This window comes from Hyperolius riggenbachi, chromosome 5 (assembly GCF_040937935.1).
Source record: "Hyperolius riggenbachi isolate aHypRig1 chromosome 5, aHypRig1.pri, whole genome shotgun sequence".
Classification (NCBI taxonomy): domain Eukaryota; kingdom Metazoa; phylum Chordata; class Amphibia; order Anura; family Hyperoliidae; genus Hyperolius; species Hyperolius riggenbachi.
In genome coordinates, this window is record NC_090650.1 from 60386751 (window position 1) to 60409672 (window position 22922).

Genomic DNA, 22922 nt, shown 5'->3' on the forward strand with positions numbered 1-22922 from the left:
TCATATAAAAAAAAAATGGAGCAGTTAATTGTCATTTTTTTCTGTCTGTTTAGCTGGAACCACACTACAGAGCACAGAGGCACCGACTACCGAAGACATTACAGAGCAAGGTAAAGCCTGGAGTTTAACAAACTGTTCCCCCATCCCCTTCTTGCACCTCTGACACTGTAGTTGCCATTGGCAGGTTTTGGTGCGCTGTATCAATTGCTATGTATAGAGTGCTTGTGGGGCACCATTGTAAAACTTGCATCGGGTCCCACAGCTCCTTAGCTACGCCACTGGTGATCACACTGCGTGTAGTGGAAACAGGCACTAAAGCTCAACTACACCTAAAACCAAACACAGCAAATTCTAGTAGTAAACAGTGTACAAGAGTCAGGGCCGGTTTTCTTATGAAGAAAGGTGAAACATTTGCATCAGGCGCAGCGATTATAGGGGCAGCATGTTTGTACTGTTTTTACACTAACAGCAACAATAGAAACCAGAGGAGAGCGAGGTGAAAAGGTCATCATTGGGGAAAAGCAGCTTGTTGTGCTGTGTGAGGAGTCTGACAATGAGTGAGGAGGGGGGAAGCATCAGAGCAGCAGTGTTTCATTTGACTTGCACAGCAGAAGGGAGGAGGTGGCACTGCTGTCCAGACTAAGGAGGTATGGAGTGGCTGAAGGTGAGCAGTTTGTTTGTCACAGACTCAGAATCCAGCCAGTGTGCTATTGTGTTGAGCTGCAGCATGTATTGTGAGAACATTAAATGAAGCAGCGTAAAATTGTTGACTGCTGTGTAATCATTCCAAATCGGGGGGGGGGGGGGGGAACCACATAACACACAAAGTTGGAAGGATAATAAATGCCAGATTGCATTATAGCTAAAAACATGTATCTGCATGAGGAGGCAGGACTTTGTAGTTCACAGGAAGTTGGTGTGGGCAGTTTACAACTGCCTGTTTTGCCTATGCCTAAAAACAGTCTCTATTTATAGGGTGTCAAACTTTCTCGAATATCTGTAAGCTTCAAAATATATCAGTCAAGCATAAAGCAGCCTTATTGAATCTGTGCGGAGCAGCAGATGTCTGAATCTTTTTAACAACTGCGTAGCTGGAGATGTTTGGAAGACATACAGTGCAGATCTGTTGCCTAGCTTGTGTTATTTAAAAGAAACAACTGATATATTCCAAAGAAAGTCGCTCAACTGGCACATCACGTTATTCTGAATTTGTGTAATTTAAATGTGTAAAATTAGAACTCCCTGTACTCGCCTAACAAATGCCTTTCCTGTGTCAACACGCTTATTTTGCTGATAACATATCGTGAGTGAATACACAGCGTGGAAAAATCATCATGTGCTTTTAACACAAGAAATGTTTATGTTAAATTTGTACACTTGCTTATTTATAGGGATGCTCAAATCTGTATCCGGATGAAAGCCGGAGAGTTGTTATTCCTGTTAATTGCAATCACCTGTGCGGGCTGGGCGGGGTCAATCTTACCTATCTGACATCTTCTTACGTCCTTCCCTCGGCGCCTCCCACAATGCGTTCCATGCAGTGGTCACGTGAGTACAAACACTTCCTCCTTCCGGGTTGAAGGAGGAAGTGTTTGTACTCACGTGACCGCACCGTGGGAGGCACCGAAGGACGGACCTAAGAAGATGTCAGATAGGTAAGATTGACCCCCCCGCCCAGCCCGCCCAGGTGATTGCAATTAACAGGGTGAAATCCGGATAACAACTATCCGACTTTCATCCAGATACGGATTTGAGCATCCCTGCTTATTTATATCTTCATCCACCAGCTGACTAGAAATTGAAACACTCATTAAGTAAAACAAAGTTTGCCTAACAGAAGGTACAGTATTTGAAATTATACAGGTTCCTGTTTTGAGAACGCAAACTTTTGTGTTTCATAGCATTTTAGTAAGGAGTATTTTTGGTCTCTTTAAAGAGAAACTGTAAAATGAAAACCATCCCCTAGGGCAGGCATGGGCAAACTTGGCCCTCCAGCTGTTAAGGAACTACAAGTCCCACAATGCATTGCAGGAGTCTGACAGCCACAGTCATGACTCATAAAGGCAAATGCATTGTGGGATTTGTAGCTTGTAGCCAAGTTTGCCCATGCCTGCCCTAGGGTGTACTTACCTCGGGAGGGAGAAGGCTCCGGAGCCTAATGAGGCTTCCCCCGTCCTCTGTCCCTCAGTTCCACCGCTGGTAGCCCCTGAACTGCGGGCACGTAAATATTTACATACAGCGATCCAGCACAGGGGCAGTAGCAGCTTCCTGATTGGGCTCAGGCGCAGATAGCCGTGTCCAATCGGGTCCACTATACTGTAGTAGAGCACACCCGATCGGGCTCGGCTATCTCCGCCTGAGACAGATCGGAAAGCCGCTACTGCGCCTGCACTGGAGCCGGGGAAGGTAAATATTGTAGGTGCCGGCTGTGGTTTTGGGGGAGCCAGTGCTGGAACCGAGGGGCAGAGGAGGACGGGGGAAGCCTTATTAGGATCTAGAGGCTTCCTCCTCCCAAGGCAAGTATCCCCCAGTAGGGTAGAGGGGTTATTACCGTTCCTCTTTGAGCCCCTTACACACTCCTAGGAGTTCTGGTTCACCATGAGCTTGGTGGGTAATCTGTAACTCTAAGTAAAACATGACAGGCTAGGCAGAGGGGAAAACCCACTATGCAATTTCCCATCAGATCGGTGGGTTGAATCGATAATTTCCGACAGGTCCGATTTCACTTACGTTCGTTTTTCTGCTCGATTTTCCGATCACTTCTGTACAAAATGGATCAGGAAAATGATTGGAAATCAGATGGGACCTGTTGGAAATTGCATGGCGTGTACCAGGCATAAGATAGTTTAGCAGAACTGACGAAAGCCGCTGCAGTTTCCCTTTATGGTAAACCAAATATTATTTCCTTTTTAAAGTGGACCTGAACTCTTGCACAGGGCAGAAGGAAAACAGAAAGAAATGCACCCTGTATGTATTTAGACAGTTTAGCCTGTCTAATTCCTCTTTATCTGTGACTAATCACAAGATGTAATTTGATCTTTCACTTGCGTCAGCTGGCGGCCATGGCAGAGCAGTTAATTTGTAAACACAGGATGTTGATCCTATGTCTGTTTCCATGAAAACAGGAAGTGATCACACTGCAGATTTACTGCAGGATTTGTATCAGCTGTGACAAATGAATGTTCTTCTTTAAAGGTTATTAAGCAGCTGTGTATCTTTTAAAGCAGAGAGGAAGTTCTGAGTTGAGGTCCCCTTTAACAGTAACTTGGCCATATTTGGTGAAACGCCCCATGCTGGAGGCTGAACAATGCGCGGCAGACCTCTGCACAGCCCTCCAGCATCTGTTCCTCTCTCTCCCTCTGCAAATATATGGTGTCCTTTTATCCACATGTAAATTCTCCATGGTGAGCTCAGGAATGTGCCTTGTTTGTGTGAATACTAAACAGAACACAATTTACATCGAGCCGCCTTAACGAGCCCTATTCACGGCTAGGCATTTACATCTATAGCTTTCTTATTTGCAAACTTAATTAAATAAATTGACAGTGATGTGGATGAGGATCAGACGTTTACTCTGCTGGAGAAATAATAAGGCCTTCTCTGAGAGAATGGCTGCCGTGTAAATGTTATGTGCGGGATGTGCACCACCTGTGTTTTCCAGTCACCCTTTTGTTGCCTGAGAGATTGTTTAACTCTGTTCAGCATGAATATGGAGCCCTGTGACAGCGAGCGGATACACCGCGGGAGCTGCCGCCAATGACCCATGAGAACCAGGGTTGTGGAGTCGGTACAAAAATCTTCCAACTTCGACTCCTCAGTTTATGAAACCATTGACTCCAACTCCGGGTACCCAAAATGACTCCGACTCCGACTCCTTAGTTTTATACTTACCAGGGCTGTGGATTTTGTACAAAATCATCCGACTCCTACTCCTCAGTTTATGAAAACTCAGACTCCGGGTACCCAAAATTGCTCTGACTCCAACTCCGACTTCACAGCCCTGATGAGACCTATTCACTGAGGCCTTGTTCACATTATAGGCGTTTTTGTAAAATTTTAAGCGCGGACGATTTTCAAAATCGCCCTGAAAGCGCTTGTGCAATGATCCTCTCTGAGAGAGTTCATATCAGAGCGGTTTGTTTGTGATCCGCTTTGAAAATCGGTGCTTGGCCATTTTTGAGGTGATTTGCTTCAATGGAATGTATAGGAAAAATGCAAAACGCTCACAAAATTGTTTTTGCAAGGGCGTGAGCGCTTCTTTAAAAAAAAAAACATTGTATTTATTTTTTCCGGATTTTTTTCTCCGGATCAAAAGATGGAAGCGCTCTGCAAAAACCCTTACAAAAACGCACACAAAAACGAGCGAACGCGCAGAACATCGCCGGAAAACTATTTCAAAAACATGGGGAAAAAAGCCCACCGTGGACAGACATGCGAGCCGAACGCAATGTGAACAAGGCCTAAAGGTGGCCATACATCTAGCGATGATAGGAAGATTCGACCATGAGATAACTCTCTCTAATTGAATGTGATTAGAGAGAGATCTGTCGGCTGCCCATTCAACGCAGTCGGTTTCCTGATCAATTTCAGGGTGAAATCTCTCGGAAATCATCCCAACCCGCTGCATCCTCCACCTCGCTGCGTAAATGTGCGTTTATCACCCGCCCTGCGTCACAGAGCCCGTCTGGCTTCCTCTGCACTTCTATAAGCCACATACATGCTGCCGGCGTGGCGCATGTGTGACATCATGCGCTGGCATGCTATGTGCTGGCAGCGTTCATGCAGCTAATAGAAGAGCGTCGGACTGGCAGACACCGCGACACGGGACGGGTGATGTATAAACGCACACTTACAGCACTTTTACACATTACATACATATATATTGCGGGGACAGCACTGGGGGTTTCGTCACATTCGTGTCTTTTCCCAATATCGCTCGTTGTGACCGCAGCGCACCCGATCAAGCAAGTCGGCCTGACATCTTGCAGCACGTCAAAACGATTAATGCAACCAATTTCGACCCGAAATTGGTCGCATTGTGGATTGGGCATGCACTTGCCGGCACCGATTCCAATCATAATAATCGAATCAGATGGCCGCCAAGTCACCTGATGTATGGCCACCTTAAAGGGGAACTCCAGTGAAAATAATATTATAAAAAAGTGCTTCATTTTTACAATAATTATGTATAAATGATTTAGGCCTCTTTCACAGTAGGACGTTGCGTTTTGATGCGACTGTAAAGTCGCAACGCAAATTACAACGGAACGTCCCAATAAAGTTGCAGCGCAACTTAATTCCCTGCTATCGTCGCATACAGTAGAGCATACAGGCAATGAAAAGTATGCTTCCAAGTCATTACTGAGCATGTGCAAACAGTCCAACGCAGCTAATAACGTGTATAACGCACAGCATGCAGCACTTTCTAATAACGCTTCACGTTACACACAAACGCAACGTGTACACTGTGAGTGTCGCACAGACTTAGTATTGCTGTGCGTTAGTCTGCTTGAAACATTTCCTAATGTGCGACAGTGTTTGCCCTTTGTAAACTCTTTCCTCCCCGTGATTTACATTTTGACATTTATCACATGGTGACATTTTTACTGCTGGCAGGTGATGTCACTGAAAGGAGATGCTGCTTGCTTCTGTGGTAGTTGGCAATAGCTGTAAACAGCTATCATTTCACCAGAATATCAGCCATACAGAGCCCCCTGATGATCTGTTTGTGAAAAGGAAAAGATTTCTCATGGGAAAGGGGATATCGGCTACTGATTGGGATGAAGTTCAATTCTTAGTTACGGTTTTTCTTTAACAGTGTAAAACTGTAGAGATAACAACACATTTTTGGAAGCATAACAGCAAAGACTAGAAACTCCTTCACAACAATAAGGGCTCATTCACACTGCAATAAAAAAACCACTGCAAAAAAAAAATAGGTTTTAGGAAATTATGTCCGGCATATTCTTCAGCCCAGGAAATCATAGTAAGTCATGCTCAGTGATACTGCAGTCCTCTTCTTTTCTTGCTGTTCTTCAGGCCAAACCCCAATGAGCAGCCAGATGATCGCCATTACTTTGGTGAGCTGTTTTCACTGACATACAGCACATGCCACAACTGAGCATCACCTTGTCCTATCGCACTCCATCTACATTCATACTACAAGCAAGATTATGTTGGACAACTTGGACTTAACAGCTTCTAAAGCCTTCATGTTTTACGTGTCAGCTGTTGTTTTTACAGTATTACATGTGTCCAAAATCTTCAGTTCTCTTTTCCCTGGTTTTATCAGTATGAAGATAAGACAGACAGGCAGCCATGACTCCTGTTACCCAAGTCGGACATGGCTGCTTCTGTTCCGTCCTTCTATTGACATTTGTAGATAATATTTTGTGTGGGGTTTGTGCAGCTGTCGTCGTTCACCAAACAGCGGCCTCATTGATCACACACAGCGGTGGTCGAGAGACATTATCACCAGGAGAACTAACATTTACCAGCGAAAGTGCTGATATGGTGCAGAATGTTCTTCATGACATGATTCCTACTTGAGGCACCTTTTACACCAGTAGGCTAAACCTGCAAGGGGCCGCAAAAGCAATGAATGTCTACGGAGACCTTCACACTTGTTGGGGTCCATTACGGTGCGCAGGAAGTATCCGAGCTGACACAAGGGCAACAGCTTGTTACCACAAGCATCGCACTTAAAGTGCAACTCTTGCACAGGACAGAAGGAAAACCCAGAGAAATGCAACCTGTATGTATTTAGAGAGATTAGCCTGTCTAATTCCCCCTCATTTGTGTCTAATCACAAGTTGTAATTTCATCTCTCCCTGTATCACATGACTGCCAGGGCATCATGGGAAACCGCAGTTGCTCATTTACATCTGAATTATCACAAATACCTTCTGTTTTAAGAAGGCAAAAGGACATTTAGCATTGGTCTTTGGTCTGTTTTAGTCCTGTATACCTTTCTGGTAGTTCTGGAGCACCGTGAGCTGCCTTGGTCTTCCTAATTAGAAGCCAAATAATGTCCTGAGAAGAGCAGCAAAGTAATCAAAAGTCATTCTCATGTTTGTTAATGAACGCCCCTATATATTATAGTAAAGATGCCCATACATCAGACGATGTATGGGCAGATCGATCAAGAGACAGATCTTCCTCTGATCAAATCTGGTCGGAGAGAGACCTGTTGCCTGCCCATACACCACAGGCCGATTCCCGATCAAATTCAGCATGAAACCTCTCGGCTTTCTGATGCCACCTCGCTGCCATGGTGACAACGACCGGGGGTTTCCATTGCGCTTATTGTTCAATCATTGCTCGCCATTATCGCTGCCCACCAGATCGAGCAGGTCTTCCCAACATCTTGCAACATGCCATATTGATACATTTTCGACCAATTTCGGCCCGAAATTGTTCGCATCAACGTTCGATATGCTTTCGGCGGCACCGATTTGCATCCGATTCAATAATAATTATCAAATCGGATGGTCGATCGGCTACCAAATCGTATGATATATGGCCACCTTAAGTGTCTGAGTGCTTGTATTTAAACAAAGTCAAATATAATCCAGCTCGGACAGTCTGCATACTGGGCTGGTAGGGCCTTTGTGAATTTCACTCATAGTTTTCCAAGAAGACGCGTTCCGCCTGTCATGCCTACAGCTTGTGCGCTCCCGGAATGTCATGTGATCACGTTAGCAGCACAAGGTCACACCGCTGAGTGCTGCTAAACTTTTCCACTCTCAGAGTAGAAGTTACGTTATCCCAGGCACAGCTACGTGTCCCTGTCTACCGTGCTGGCCCATCCAGGTATTCATCACATGGAGGCATGCGCCCGATGTCCTTTTCAGCTAAAGGAATTATTCAGTAGACATTTAAAGGACACGCAATTTGACTGTTATTTGGGTTGACTTAAGTAGTACATTGGTTGACCTTTATCACCGCCTATTTTTTAACGGAATCTGTTCTGCAAGGTATTCTCTCTTTTTGGATATACTTTATTATTGCATCCAGGTTCAGGTATGGCAGCTGTGGCATTTGTCAGAGAGGCTAACAGAGGAGCCTGTCCATACTTGTGAGCTACATGCTCGTTACCCTGCATAGAATGAGTACTTAAAGAGAGTCTGAAGCCAATTAAATTACCTATTTTTCTTATACAGTTAACTTAAAGTGAACCTCCGGACTAAAAATCTACTCAGCAGAACTGAAAAGGCTTGGTGTTTCTTAAACAGTTTCACAGCATCAGAATTTTGTTTTTCTTACCCAAGCCTCATTTTTAGCTGCATTTTTAGCTAAGCTCCACCCATCAAAGAAAAAAAGCCCAGGCTTTTTTTCCCTGATGCTGTGCAGGGCATGATGGGATTTCCTATGTTGTTATTCATGTTGCCTAGCAACTGGGAGGGGTGATCAGCACACAGGACAGTTGGAACTGTGTCTCATGCTCCCTGTCACCTCCTTTCAACCAAAAAGATGGCTGCCATCATGAAATCAAACATTTGCCAGTTCTTTTAAAACAGTGTGGGTAAGAGATTATATTACCTATCTATTTTAATTAACATAATGTAACTTAATGACAGTATGTTTGTTTAGGCTGGAGTTCCTCTTTAAGCATTAAGATCAAAGCTGATTCGCCACATCTCCGCGGCAGAACAAGGTATTTATCCTAGATTTTGCTGCCGGTGGCCGGCAACGCTTTGCGCAGTAGCTCTGCCTCCAGTCCAGTCAATCTCCGCTGATCTCCGCCTCTCCCCGCCCCTCACAGTGAAAGACAACTGAGAGGGTGGGAGAGGCAGAGATTGACAGAGATTGACTGGAGCAGAGGCAGAGCTACTGCGCACAGCTCTGCCTCTAACAGGAAGCAAAATTCTGCGATCGCAGAATTTTGTCCCGGGATTTTGGGGGATAAATACCTCATTCTGCCGTGGGAATGTGGCAAATCAGCTTTGGCCTTGATGCTTAAGTTAACTGTACAAGAAAAAGAGGTATTTTAATTGGCTTAAGACTCTCTTTAAAGGATATACGTACTTATAATGTATGTGGGTTAGCAAACAGGCATTCAGCCATTTTTAATCATTTGTGGCTGAACTGAAAGGTAATTGTTCTATTGTCCATTTTTATGATAGTCTTTTGGTTCAGATCATGACCCTTCGATTGTTTTCAAGTGATTGTTTAAACAGATCGTTTAGCATCCTAAAGGTGACGTATTATTGAACAATCTTTTGAATGATCAAATAAATACAATACAGTCTGTAAACTGTCTGATATGTCAACTCAAGCAATAAAAAAACAATGATTAACTTCTTCGCTATGAAGCATATTTACTGATCAATTACCAGTATGTGATTCATTTCAACTATAAAAACAGATCAATGCAAGTTAATCAAGAAATTAATCCATTATTGTTTTCAAATAGTGCCAACATATTTTCAATGTTGAGTCGTTCATGTCACAGCTGTTCCTCAGCAGACAGCAGGGCTCTCAAACTAACGTCCCCAAATATAGGGGTAACATACAAAACTCATGCAGCTAAGGCTGGGATTTGAAACTAGTATTCAAGCACCCTAAAATGAGCTTTTGTGCTGCCTTCTTATGGCCAGATACCCCACTCAGTGGCCCCCTCCAAATGACACAGGACATTTATATTGGACTATTCTCCTGTTCGACTAAAACAGGCATGGGCAAACTTGGCCCTCCAGCTGTTAGGGAACTACAAGTCCCACAATGCATTGCAGGAGTCTGACAGCCACAGTCATGACTCATAAAGGCAAATGCATTGTGGGACTTGTAGTAGCAGTGTTAGGGAGCCTTGCCCAAGGCCTCCTTACTGAGTAGGCACTGGCTTACAAAACAGGAGGAACCAAGAATCAAACCCTGGTCTCCTATGTCTGAGGTAGAGTCCTTAACCATTACTCTATCCACCCACTACATATCTGGGTCACCCTCTGTGTGCCACGTGTGTGATGATGTCACTGTGTGCAACATGCTGGAGAACAGCCACATCCATCCATTATTTATTTATTTGTGAAGATGGGATTTAAAGGAGGACTGAAAAATATGATTGATTGATGACGTATGAGGAAAATATTGTACCTTTGCTGGCCACCATTACTGTATTTAATTCAACACAACACAGTGCTTGGTAGAAGTTGCTCATCATTGTTAAGGGGCCCATACACCGGCCGATTTCATTCTATAAAATCGATCGATTGGAAATCGATTCTATCAAAACTATCCATCGATCGATTTGCGGTCGATTTCAATCGATTTGATCTATCTGACAGGATGGAAAATCTAGGTCGATCTGCTGCTGGCAGCAGATCGATGGCCCATAGAGTTGCATTGGATCTAATGGTCCAATAATGCATTTAGATCGATTTCCAATACATTTCATTCTGAAATCTATTGGAAATCTGTTCCTAGTGTGTGGTACATATCAGATTCCTGTAAGATTCGACTTGACAGGCATCTGCCAGAAATATATCTGATGGTCAAATCTGCTGCAAATCTATCAGTGTATGGCCACCTTTAGGCTAGATTTATGCTACTAAAGGTTTTTTTTTTTTTTTTTGCTACAGAAGGTTAAAATTGTGTGTGGTCACTGTGTCCATCCACTTCAATTTGGTATCTGCTGGTGCCAGTCAGACGGCTAGGGAAACCATAGCGGAGATGTCTGTTTTTACCTTCAGGTCCCAAAAAATGTTTTTCAGGACAGAACCTTGCGTTGAGCTACCACAACAGAAACAGCGCATACGTTGATAATGGGCATGTCCTGTAGCCTATGTATCAGGGCTTCCCAATCGGCTACAACCATTAATTACTACAACTACAACTAATCCCCGCAGGGCAGCCGCTTTGCGGTATTAGTTTTAGACCCTGCATATTTTGGCATGCGAAAGCAAATGCACATTTGCATGAGCGATGTCTCGTGATTAGCCAATTAGGCCAAATTTGCAAAGGCATATTTATCAGGTTCTACTTGGTTGATGCACACATTTTTTCTTTGTTGAAATCATTCATTACTATGTAGTAGTTGATTGGCTACTAGCTACATTGGACTTCACTGCTCGGGTGCCCAATTACCAAGAATGAACCTACTAGTGCATGGCCGCCAATTGACCTTATCCACAATTTTGGCCCTTGTGTTATCCCGGCCTTAACGCAGCAGGGGTGTGAAAAATACTTCTAAATATCCACTTAAATTCACTCCATGATATCCACTGTTTTCAAAAGCTGTAATACTATTTTTAGCAATTTTTCAAAACATAATGGGCTTGATTCACAAAGCCGTGCTAACAGTTAGCACGCTGATGAAAAGCCCATTATCACGCCTAAACTCAGTTTAGGCGGGATAAAATAAACTTGCGCGCAAAGTTTTGCGCATAAAGTTTGATGCGCGTTAAGTGTTATGCGCGCAAAGTTTATGCTCGCAACGCCATTAAACCCTATGCGACGTTTTGCGCGCACCGGAAAACTTTGCGCTTTTTCCCTCAAAGCGGTGCTAACCTACTTAGTGCAATGTTTATCAAGCCCAAAAGTCTTTAGGCATGCTAACTAGGTTAGCACCGCTTTGTGAATCAAGCCCAATATGAGAAATAGAAAACACCAGGAATTGCTGTAGCTCTATAGGGGATACTTTTACTTAGCACATCCTGGAGTTCTTGAATAACGTGCTGAATTCAGCTCGGGATGGGTAAACTGCAGATCGTTTCACAATCACTGTGTATTCTCAAGGCGATAGAATTCACATTACTGTGTTGTATTGCCTGTTCCGTAAGCCAGCACCTATTCAGGAAAGAGTCCTTGGGCTAGACTCCTTTACACTGCTACTGCCTATACAGCGCACCCTAGTGGCTGTAGCTCAAGTGCTTTGCGTCTGCCAGGAGAAAAATGCAATATAAATGTTATTTGTCTTGTCTTGTGTTATATCATATCAAGAGCGCACAATTATTTTTTAGTTACTTTAACTGCTGCCGTAACTCACTTTGCGCCTCTGGGAAGTACATCTCTTACGCTAAACATTAGACTTTCTACAACAATATGATTTATATTATTTATATCTTGTAAGTCTGTTCCTGACTAATATGAAGTGACTCATGTCTGACAGATAGCTCGCTCTGTAATTATGGAGAAACATCGTGTAATTGGCTGCGGTAGCCTCTTCCAGACAGCGAGAATCTCTGCGCATAATAAAAGTCAAACCTGACTCTGCTTCTGCCCTCTCCCCACTCTGCACAAATCTACAAGAAAAGACATTTTGGCTGCATGTTTACTGTATATACTCAAGTATAAGTCTATAAATTTAGGTCTGATTCACCCCATAAAAGTATAGGGGTCAACTTTTACATGAGTCATGGGCAACACTGAGCACTGAGTAATGTGTGTACTAATAGTGACATTCACATTTGCAGCAATGTACCCAGTGGTAAGTGATAATTTGATGTCCTGGCCACAACAATTACCAAGAAAAGGTGGGGGGGAGGGGGATACTGGGCTCCATAAAAGGGATTGAATAATTGCAGCACTTGGGGGACTGGAGGAGGTATTGGCGGCAGTCATTAACCCCTCCAGAGGCCCAAGTGCAGCTATTAACTTTGCTGGGTAGACTTATACTTGAGTCAATAAAAAATTCCAGCTTGAGCCACATAAGGACCAGGGGATTTTTCCCTGCGCTGTGCTGGGTGGGCTCTTCAGCCCCCAGCACAGATCGTGTTTGCCGCAAGGCGATCAGAACCCCCCCCCCCTTTTTTCCCCACTAGGGGGATGTCCTGCTGGAGGGGTCTGATCGCCGCCGCCTGTTTGTGCCTTGCGGGGTGGGGCTCCTCAAAGCCCCCCTCCGCAGCGCTATTCTGCTCTCCTTCCCTCCCTCCCCTTCTCTCTAGGATCGCCGTCCTGTACCGCCTCTGATAGGCTTCAGCCTATCAGATGCCGGCGATCCCCGGCCAACCAGAGGCCGGGGATCGTCAATCTCCTTTACGGCGCTGCTGCGACAGCAGCGCAGTACGCTGTAAACACCGGGGATTTCTTCCCCGCGTGTTTACAGTTAGCCTGCGAGCCGCGATCGGAGGCTCGCAGACTGTTCACGGAGACACCCTCCGTGAACTGACATGGAACGGCCGCTCAAGCAAGCGGTCATTTCCATGGAAACCCACTTACGACCAGCCGCCGCCTATCGGCATTAGGCGGTCGTTAGGTGGTAAATATTGCAGTCCACTTATACATGAGGTCGACTTGTATTCGAGTATATACGATACTTTAAAGCAAATCTGAAGCAAGCCAAGATTTTATACACACCTATGTAGACGGAAGGATCTGGATACCATAGAGCCTTCCTGATCTTCAGTCCGTCCCGTCATTCCCGCCCCATCCCTACTGAAAGCTTCCTGTTCTTGCAGGTCTTTGATACTGCTCATGCAGCCTTCAGAAATACCTCTATTTCCAAGCACTTCCAAAGGCGAGTACATCTGTACTGCGCATGCGCAAGCTCGAACCCGCGTGTGCGCAGTACGGATGGACTCGTCTTTGGAGGTTCCTCGGGGGGGCGCAAGTACTTTCAGAGGCTGCACAAGCGGTGCCGAAGAGCTATTCGACCTAGACCAGACCGCAAGGTCCCTGATATGGGGGGCTCTGGAAGAGAGGGGTGGAAAAGCCTCCTTCTCTTACCCAGAGCCTATACCATGGACAAGTGGCTCATCCCTACCTCGGGTGCCCAGGAGGAAGGTGCCACGCCTGTGGGTGTAGGCCCTGGGGGGGTTTCTGGTGGCACCAGATGCCTTCCCAGGTGAAATCGGTATAGGGATATTGAATTCCCCTTTACCCATTTTCACAAAGAGTTAAAGTAGACCTGAACTCTTTCACAGGACAGAAGGAAACAGAGAAATGCATCCTGTATGTATTTAGAGAGTTTAGCATGTCTAATCCCTCCTCATCTGTGACTAATCACTGTAATGTGATCTCTCAGCTGTGTCAGCTGTCTGCCTTGGCAGAGCAGCTAATTTGTAAACACAGGATGTTAACCCCATGTCTGCTTCCATGAAAGCAGAAAGTAAACACACTGAAGATTTATTGCAGGATTTGTATCAGCTAGAACAAAGAAATTTTTTCTTTAAAGGTTATCATGCTGTTGCTTATCTTTTAGAGCAGAGAAGAAGTTCTGAGTTCAGGTCCGCTTTAAAAAAAAGAAATAAAAACACAACCACAAGAAAAGTAGTTTATCATTCTTAATTAAGTGATATGGAGGCTGCCATATCTGTTTCCTTTTAAACAATACCAGTTGCCTGGCAGCCCTGCTGGTCTATTTGGCTGCAGCAGTGTCCGAATCACACCAGAAACAAACATGCAGCTATACAATAATGTCAGAGAAACCTGATTTGCTGCATGCTTGTTCAGGGGCTTTGGCAAAATGTATTAGAGGCAGAGGATCAGCAGGATAGCCAGGCAACTGGTATTGCTTCAAAGGAAATAAATATGGCAGCCTCCATATCCCTTTCACCTTTGTTTCACTTTAAAGGACAACCAAGGTGACATGTGACATAATGAGATAGACATGGGTATGTACAGTGCCTAGCACAGAAATTACTATGCTGTGTTCCTTTTTTTCTTTCTCTGCCTGAAAGAGTTAAACATCAGGTCTGAAAGTGACAGTTTCTGACTGGGTCGGACTATAGCGCAACCCTCACTGATAAGGAATTACAGCCATAAAACACTTTCTTGTTGGTAAATGTCTTCTGAGAGCAGGAAAGAGATAAAAGGGGTCAATAGTTCATAGATTTGAGCTCTGGCATACTCCGATGTGTCATTGAGCAGAGATCATGAAACAGTAAAGACGTAAAAACTAGATTTAGAATTAAATATGAAATAAAACTGGGATATCTAAAAAAGTCATTTTTCGGAGGAGGATCGATACAATTGTTTATCTCATCAGTTAATTTTAAAGGACACCGAGGCAAAAATAAACTAATAAAATAAACAATTGTATCTTCCTTCTCCTAAAAATGACTTTTTAAGATATTCCACAGTTTCATTTTAAGTTTAAATCTACTTTTTAAGTTTTAACTATTTTATTGTTTTTGCTCAATGACACATTCATTGAAATATGCCAGAGCTAAAATGTATGAACTATTGACCCTTTTTATCTCTTTCCTGCTCTCAAGCCATTTTCTGCTAGGAAAGTGTTTTATAGTTGGAATTTCTTATCAGTGAGGGTCACACTGTAGTCACTTCCTGTCTGAGTCAGGACTGAGTCAGCCACTTACATACCTGGTATTTAACTCTTTCAGGCAGAGAAAGAAAAAAAGGAACACAGCATAGTTATTAGTGTGCTAGGCACTGTACATACCCATGTCTATCTCATCATGTCACATGTCACTTCGGGTATCCTTTAATCTTCCCCAGATCTGACCCTTGGTGAATTGATATCTGGTTGGTTGCTAAGCATGATTGTGGTTCTTTGTTTATCCACATTGCTCTTTGCGGGGTTGTACTGAATAAACCGTCCTGTTTTATCACAGTCGGTGCAGTGTTAGTTTCCATTCTAATGGAGCTCCGCTCCTCTCTCCTCCACCCCACTTAATATAACCACTATGAGGATGAAAGCACCGCAGAAGGTGGAATCTCTAGAAAGCAGAGTTCCAAAATCTGAGTGCTTCTGTCACCACGACAACCGCAGCATTATACTGCTAATCATCCCTTCTCACTGAAAGCAGAAGCCATTAACTATCCCTTATTACTACTAGGCGGCTTCATTTATGGTTTCAGAGCTATTAAAAAGTGCATTATAAAGGAGGAAATCTCGGTGAATTTCCCCAGAGTTCCTCGGCAGTAATTTGCTTGGCAGAGTCACAAGATGCCACACTAGACACGTCCCGGCTTCAAAGCCACCTGATCGTAGTCACAGGACCGCGCACAACGGAAACCGGGCTGCCTTTCCAGGAATGGAAACTGACTACAAGGGGATAAAAATAGGGCAGGGAGATGCCAATACTATGCCTTCAAAATTAGCACCGATGACATCACTGAGAAACATGGATTGGAATAGGAGTAAAGGTAGCTACATCTAGGTACATCTAGCTATGTATGGACAGATCAACCATGAGATAAATCTCTCTCCGATCGAATCTGATTAGAAAGAGATCGGTCAGCTGCCCATACACCACAGGCCGATTCTCGATTGACTTCATGCTGAAATTGATTGGGAATTGACCTTGTGATGCCGCATTGCTGCTCCTCAATGTAAAATGTCCCCCCAGTACCCGATGCAGTATTGTTTACCTGTCCGTGCCCGCCGCTGGCTTTGGGCTCTGTCCGCAATCCGCATACACACGCCCCACATGATTGCCGACGTATACTTGGCGTGATGTCACAGACCTGCCCATGTTACTCTGGCAACCACGAGGTGCAGGTGTATGCAGATTGCGGACGGAGCCAGCGGCAGACACAGACAGGTAAAGAATACTGCTGCTCTTGGCAGCACCGATTTTTATCTGGTTTGATAATAATTATTGAATCGGATGGTCGATTGGCTGCCGAGTCGATAGATGTATGGCCACCAGGTGTCCGCTAATGGTACGATTTTTAGCAGATGGTTGTGGATCTAAAAAATCTGATCGTATTGTATGTAGCTGATATACTATCGGGGGCATAACTACGCTTGACGTGGCCAGTGGGGAGGAGGGGCCCAGACATCTTACTTTCTCTACTGGGGCTCCCTTCTTGTGCTCTCCTGGCTCTGCCACCCAGACCTACAGATCAGCAGACCTGCAGTGGCGGGGCTTACCTCTTCCCTATCGGGTCTCTCCAGCGCTTCTGCTGTAGCCACTAGGTGCCACTGTGCTCTATGCATTCCTTTAAAGGATGAAAAGAGCACAGGAGAGGGTCCTGGTGGCAAAGCAGGATACTGTAGCGTTCAGCGCCGGTGCTGGGGCGCCATCATAGCAGCTATACTATGATGCATGCCCCCTGCAACAGTAATTCGGGGATCCAGCGGTCGCCAGACCCTGAATTACATCTCCATCTGAGTTGCTACAACTCGGAGGGTGAGTAGTATTTAACGCCGCCAACGAATTTAGCGGCAGCGAGAAGATCCGTCATTCGGCTCGCCCTGCGCCCAACTCACTGGCGGCCGAACCATATGTACACCCTGGTGGAGGGGGAAGAAGAATCTCCTTTCCCTCCCTCCCTATGATACAGTTCTTCTGCTCGCCAGTTGATGTTTAAGGTGGGAGGAGTCACGGTGGCCTCACTTGATATATGACCTCATGAGGTCATCGCCATGGGAGAAGGGTGAAAAGAGTGTCAACGCAGAGGGACCCCTTTGATTTATAGCCACACACCTGATGAACGGGCTGAAATGTAATGATCTTTTCAGCAGTTGCCACTGTAATGCAGAAGTTGTAATAAGGTATAATGGGGCCTTAGGCAAGGTAGTTGATTTGGAGCCCCCTTGTGGTCCTTTTAGTAAGCTGAAGTGTAGAGAGGTCAGAGAAGGCGGGTGGTGGGCCCCTTGACACCCACTAGAACCCAGGTACCTGCCTAGACTGCCTGGTGGATGAACCTGCCGTGCTTTAATGAGTGTGGTGATCTGAAAAGTGTTATTATTTCTGCAGCAGCAAAAGCCTAGTTCATTCAGTCAGCTGATCACAACCTAAAAGTCTTGTATCATTTATTCATGTGTATGTATGGCGTGCTGCTTCTCACAGCACAAACAGAACAACACTGCAAGGAAACGCACTTCACACATAGATATCTCAGGAGGGCGGAGGCGTTAGCCATCGTTACCGCCGGCCTCTCTGCTGAATTTACAACAGTTGGCATCGGTTGGGGAGACGGAAACACAGAATCCAGCGACTGTTGTTGAGGATGTCGCCATTGCAATAAAGAAAATAAAGGCAATTGTATCAGGAAAATAATATGCAATGGCAAGGGAAGGATGTCTGCTTTCTTAAACCTTCTGCGACTTTGTTGTGAGCGGCGTTGCCGGGATTCCTGGAAGAATATTTTGTTGTTCCTCTAGGCGGGTGTTTCCTTCCTCGGGCAGCCGGGGGGACGCAGAGGATGTCAGGGACACGGCTTCTGCAGCGGGTGAAAAACATCAACAAAATGAGCTTTATCTGCCGTACACATCCTTCTATTTGTCTTCCTATACCTTATGGGGGGGGGGGGGAGAGTAGGAAAGCAATTACTTTGTATAAGGTTGTTGTGGAACGAGGATTAGCATGTGCAGTTTTATAGGATCTCATAATGTCATCTTATACCAGCTCCCTTGCTGCACACGCGACTTGGGCTTAAGCCGGCTTGGCACGGTTCCTTGGTAGAAGCCGACGGTTTGTGTGCAGTGACATCTACTGGGTCTTTTTTATATAACATACCCTAACACTGAAAAAAAGTGATGTTAAAGACAACTTCATGATATGCAATAGAATTGGCTATTGAATAGGAATAATATCTGTCGTTTATAGAGAAGGGGGTCACACTTGTCAAAAATCGCATGTCTTTCTCGGATGCACATTCACATTTTAACTTAAAGAGAATCTGTATTGTTAAAATCGCACAAAAGTAAACATACCAGCGCGTTAGGGGACATCTCCTATTACCCTCTGTCACAATTTCGCCGCTCCTCGCCGCATTAAAAGTGGTTAAAAACAGTTTTAAAAAGTTTGTTTATAAACAAACAAAATGGCCACCAAAACAGGAAGTAGGTTGATGTACAGTATGTCCACACATAGAAAATACATCCATACACAAGCAGGCTGTATACAGCATTCCTTTTGAATCTCAAGAGATCATTTGTGTGTTTCTTTCCCCCTTCTGCTCTCATGCACTGAAGTTTCAGGCTGCTCTTTTCTTCCTGCAAACAGCTTTGTCCTTGTCTGTAATTCCTCAGTATGTGAAAGCCCAGCCAGCTCAGAGGACACTTTATCCAGCTTGTAAAAGATACGAGAGCAGAGAGAAGCTGCACTAATCCTAAATAACACACAGGCAGTGTGCATAGAGGGGCCAGAAAGGGTGAGTTCATAGCAGAACCACAACACTGAAGAACTTGGCAGCCTTCCAGACACAGGCTGACAAGTCTGACAGGGGAAAGATACATTGATTTATTACAGAGACTGTGATAGCAGAAAGTGCTGCAGTTAGCCAGAACACATTAAAATAGCTTTTGGAACTTGTAGGATGATAAAAAACAGGATGCAATTTTTGTTACGGAGTCTCTTTAAAGAGGAGCTGTCAGCTATACTGTCTCAGAAAAAAAACATAAAAGTAGATAAATACTTGCTCTACTTACATAACATATGTACTGTACAGTCCAAATTTTGATTTTAGTGATTTTTCTACAGAAAAAAAGAGAGAAAAGCCTTCTTAGCATTTCCCATTGCACTGTGTATTTTGAAGCCAATTCTGATGTAATTTCCTCCTTTACTCTCCTCTGCCTGATTGTGTATGCATTGCCTGCCCTCCACTATAGAAAGTGCATTGTCTCAGCATGAGAAATATTGGCCAATCAGAGAGGAATAGAGGTGTGGGAGGGGAAAACAGGAGGGAAAGAGGCTTCAGCCAATCAGGCTGCATTAGTTAAGTCTGAGAGGAAAGTAGAGAAGCAAAAAAAGACTACCCAGCATGCCCTGCACCTTCCTTTGTGCGTACCAAATTGTGCGTGCACCAAATAAGTCAGGTAAACTGGGAAATTATCATTTATCTACAAGAAAAGTAATAGTGATTTTAACTTTTGGATTGCCTGGTTAGCATCCTTATTACTTGTTTACCAGATAAAAATAAAGAATTGATTTTTTATTTTATGCCCAATAGTTACAGTTTAAAACCAAAGTAAGTGTATGGGATTGTTCACTTTTAATGGAAACCTGGGGGGGGGGGGGGGGGGGGGAAGTGGCCTGACACCCTACTAGACTTTGCCTTCCATGAACCTACAAACCCTGGCTGAAGCGCACCGCAAATGTTCTGACTGGCCAAACTGTCCTTTCTCCCTTACTTCCATTGTCCATCATAGGTAGATACAGGTGCCCTTTAGTATTAGGTAGCCAGAAGTACCCTCAATATTAAGTAGCTAGAGGTGCCCCAAGTATTCGGTAGCTAGAGGAATCTCAGTATTAAGTAGCTAGAGGTGCCCCTAACTGAAGGTAGATCTTGTCAGTGGAAGGGAGATCTTGTTAGGACTCAGCATACGGAAGGAGGGAGGGAGGCAGGCACTCTGAGAGGGAAGTGAGCAGCCTTCCCATCATCAGGTGCTTGTAGGCGTGTGCCTACAGTGCCTTATGGTAAAACCGGCCCTGCTTGTGTCTGATAAATCCTCAGTATTATTCTGTTATGCATGAGGCTTTGTAAATGAGAGAATTGTAGAGGTTCTGAATACTTCTAGCATCACTTTCACGGTTTTGAGCTTAGCTTTTGATGAGGTCATAAAAGTGTCATTTTGAGTGAGAAAGATAATATTTAGGTGAAAAGTTGGTTCTCTGACATGCTCTATTTACCTTGTGCAGATAAGACTGGAAAACTGTCCATACGCTTTAATTAAATGACATTGTTCTGTTTGTCCGCAGAAGCCCAGCAAAGTGACCTGGACTGTGAATTTGGCTACGGATCGCAGAAGACCATCTGCAAGTGGGAACATGACAACACCTTGGGCCTCAAGTGGACAGTCCTGAATAGCAAAACTGGCCCAGTACGGGACCATACAGGTAAACATGACATTCTACCACAGTGTCCTTTCCACTAAAGCTCTACTGTAGCAACTGGTGCTGCAACAGTGCCATCTAGTGGTCCTGAGCGCATTTAACACATCACTCAATATTCTTTACGATGGAGAGAGAGCAACACAAATTGCCACCAACAAGCTGAACGGCTCGCTATAAATTCAGTTGTGTTAACGGTAGATGTAAAACACTGTGACAGAAGAGAAACAGCAACGCTGCGACGAGCTAGGCTGCCTAGGGCTACAGCCTGGAATCCTAGACGCAGCCCTGGCTGTGTAACAAAACACGTTGGCTTAAAAGGATAATTTATAACAATTTAGTGGCAGTTAGTATTGTCTGTCTACTCCCCCTCCCCCCTCCTTTGCTGTTTGAGGGGCAGCTTGTGGAAAATTATTGTTGTGTTTGATGAATGGAGTTGCTAATAAAACATGATGTAATCGAGTTGAACGGCACAGGCCTGTCTTCCTTCTGGACAATAAGATGAGAGCAGCTTTGCTGTCAAGCATTCCACGGCCCAGTGCCGCTTGTTACAAGCCGTAGGAACTGGAGTCACATGACTTGCAAATAACATTCTACGTGTAACAATTCAAACATTTTCTGAACAGCTGTACACTCCCTGCATTGCCAGTGCACACCCAAACAGCTGACTGGATAGTCACTCCCCTTTTTTAAATTTTTTAGTGTCACAGCCTTAATTTAGAATGGCTTTAATTTGAATTTTTAAAGTAATAAAATATATGACTAAAGCATAAAAGTCAAAAAAGATGTTCTTTATCTAAATCTCGTTTCTTGTGCTTGTTAGATCCGCATTTAGCTGAAATTACAGCTATAAGTCTCTAGGGGCAAATTTCTACCAAATTTTTAAACTTTGGAGCCTGCAGTTTTTACCTATTCTACACCTTTTCTTTTGCTACAATTTTATATACTGTATCATATGCCTGGTTTGAAGTGCCTGCTCTTCCATTTCATTCTTCTTCCACTTATCCCTACTGTCTCCTCACCCATCCAACTCTGCTGTCACTGATCCCCATTGCCTCCTCAACTATCCCACTCTTCTGCCACTGATCCCTACTGCCTGATCTCCCATATCATTCTGCTGCCACTGATCCCCACTGCCTGCTCTACCAATCAACTTTACTGTCACTGGACCCGACTGCCTCCAGTTCCATCCAACTCTGCTGTCACTGATCCCCATGGCTTCCAATTTTATCCAAATCTGCTGTCACTGATCCCCATTGCTTTCTCAACCATCCCACTCTTCTGCCACAGATCCCTACTGGCTGATCTCCAACAGCTTTACTGTCACTGGAGCCCACTGCCTCCAACTGCATCCAACTCTGCTGTTACTGATCCCCATTGCCTTCTCTACCGAACGCCTTTACTGTCACTGATCCCCACTGCCTCCAATTCCATCCAACTCTGCTGTCATTGATCCCCACTGCCTCCTCAATCATCCCACTCTTCTGCCTCTGATCCCTTCTGGTTGATTTCCCATCCCACTCTGCTGCCACGGATCCCGACTGCCCCGTCTACCAACCAGACCTTCTATCAGTGATTCCCACTTGCTCCTCCACCATTGTGATATGTCACCACTGATCCCTGCTCTCTGCTTGGCCTGGATTGTTTTTTATTATTAATTATGTTGAATACATTAATATTCTCTTGCAGGAAATTAATGTCAATATGTGTCTGATCCCTTCTGTCTTTATTTATTGTATATATATCTTTTTTTATTTTTTTTACGTTTCTGCAGGAGATGGAAATTTTATTTACTCTGAAGCAGATGAAAGACACCGAGGAAAGGTGACCCGACTGCTGAGTCCCCTGATCGATCCCTCAAAGTCTGACCAGTGCATGACATTCTGGTACCACATGTCCGGTTCTCATGGGGGTTCCCTGAGCATCAAGCTGAAGTATGAGAATCAGGATGGCTTCAACCAGCAGCTGTGGACTGCCAGTGACAGTGAACGCCACAGCGAACAATGGAGGGAAGCCCGGGTCCTCCTCTCCAAGTCACTGAAGCAATATCGGGTATGTAAAATAGAAGGCAAGAGCACACCTGCCACTGTCTGCTGCAAACAATGTTGGCAATTTATTGAAACACCAGCAACATTACAGCTATAATGCAACTGGCAATTGGATAACAGGTGCAAATAAGATGTGCATACAGTTGTTACCGGGGAGAGAGAGGATGGACAGTGGGTGCGGCCACCGGAGAGC

The 22922-nt window shown here is 44.6% G+C and overlaps 1 protein-coding gene and 1 long non-coding RNA gene across 4 annotated transcripts in view; one reads left to right on the forward strand and one right to left on the reverse strand.

Annotated features, from left to right (window-relative positions):
• NRP1 (neuropilin 1) overlaps positions 1 to 22922 on the forward strand; it is a 250074-nt gene that overhangs the window by 218103 nt on the left and 9049 nt on the right. The window contains exons 12-14 of the mRNA XM_068235766.1: positions 54 to 110; positions 20550 to 20687; positions 22456 to 22733. Coding sequence (XP_068091867.1) covers positions 54 to 110; positions 20550 to 20687; positions 22456 to 22733 — 473 coding nt within the window. The remainder of the gene's footprint in view (positions 1 to 53; positions 111 to 20549; positions 20688 to 22455; positions 22734 to 22922) is intronic.
• The window catches only part of LOC137518221 (uncharacterized), a 48056-nt gene continuing 42776 nt past the window's right edge, over positions 17643 to 22922 (reverse strand). For all 3 annotated transcript variants that reach the window (XR_011020762.1, XR_011020761.1, XR_011020760.1), the window contains one exon: positions 17643 to 18069. This is a non-coding gene — a long non-coding RNA (uncharacterized lncRNA). The remainder of the gene's footprint in view (positions 18070 to 22922) is intronic.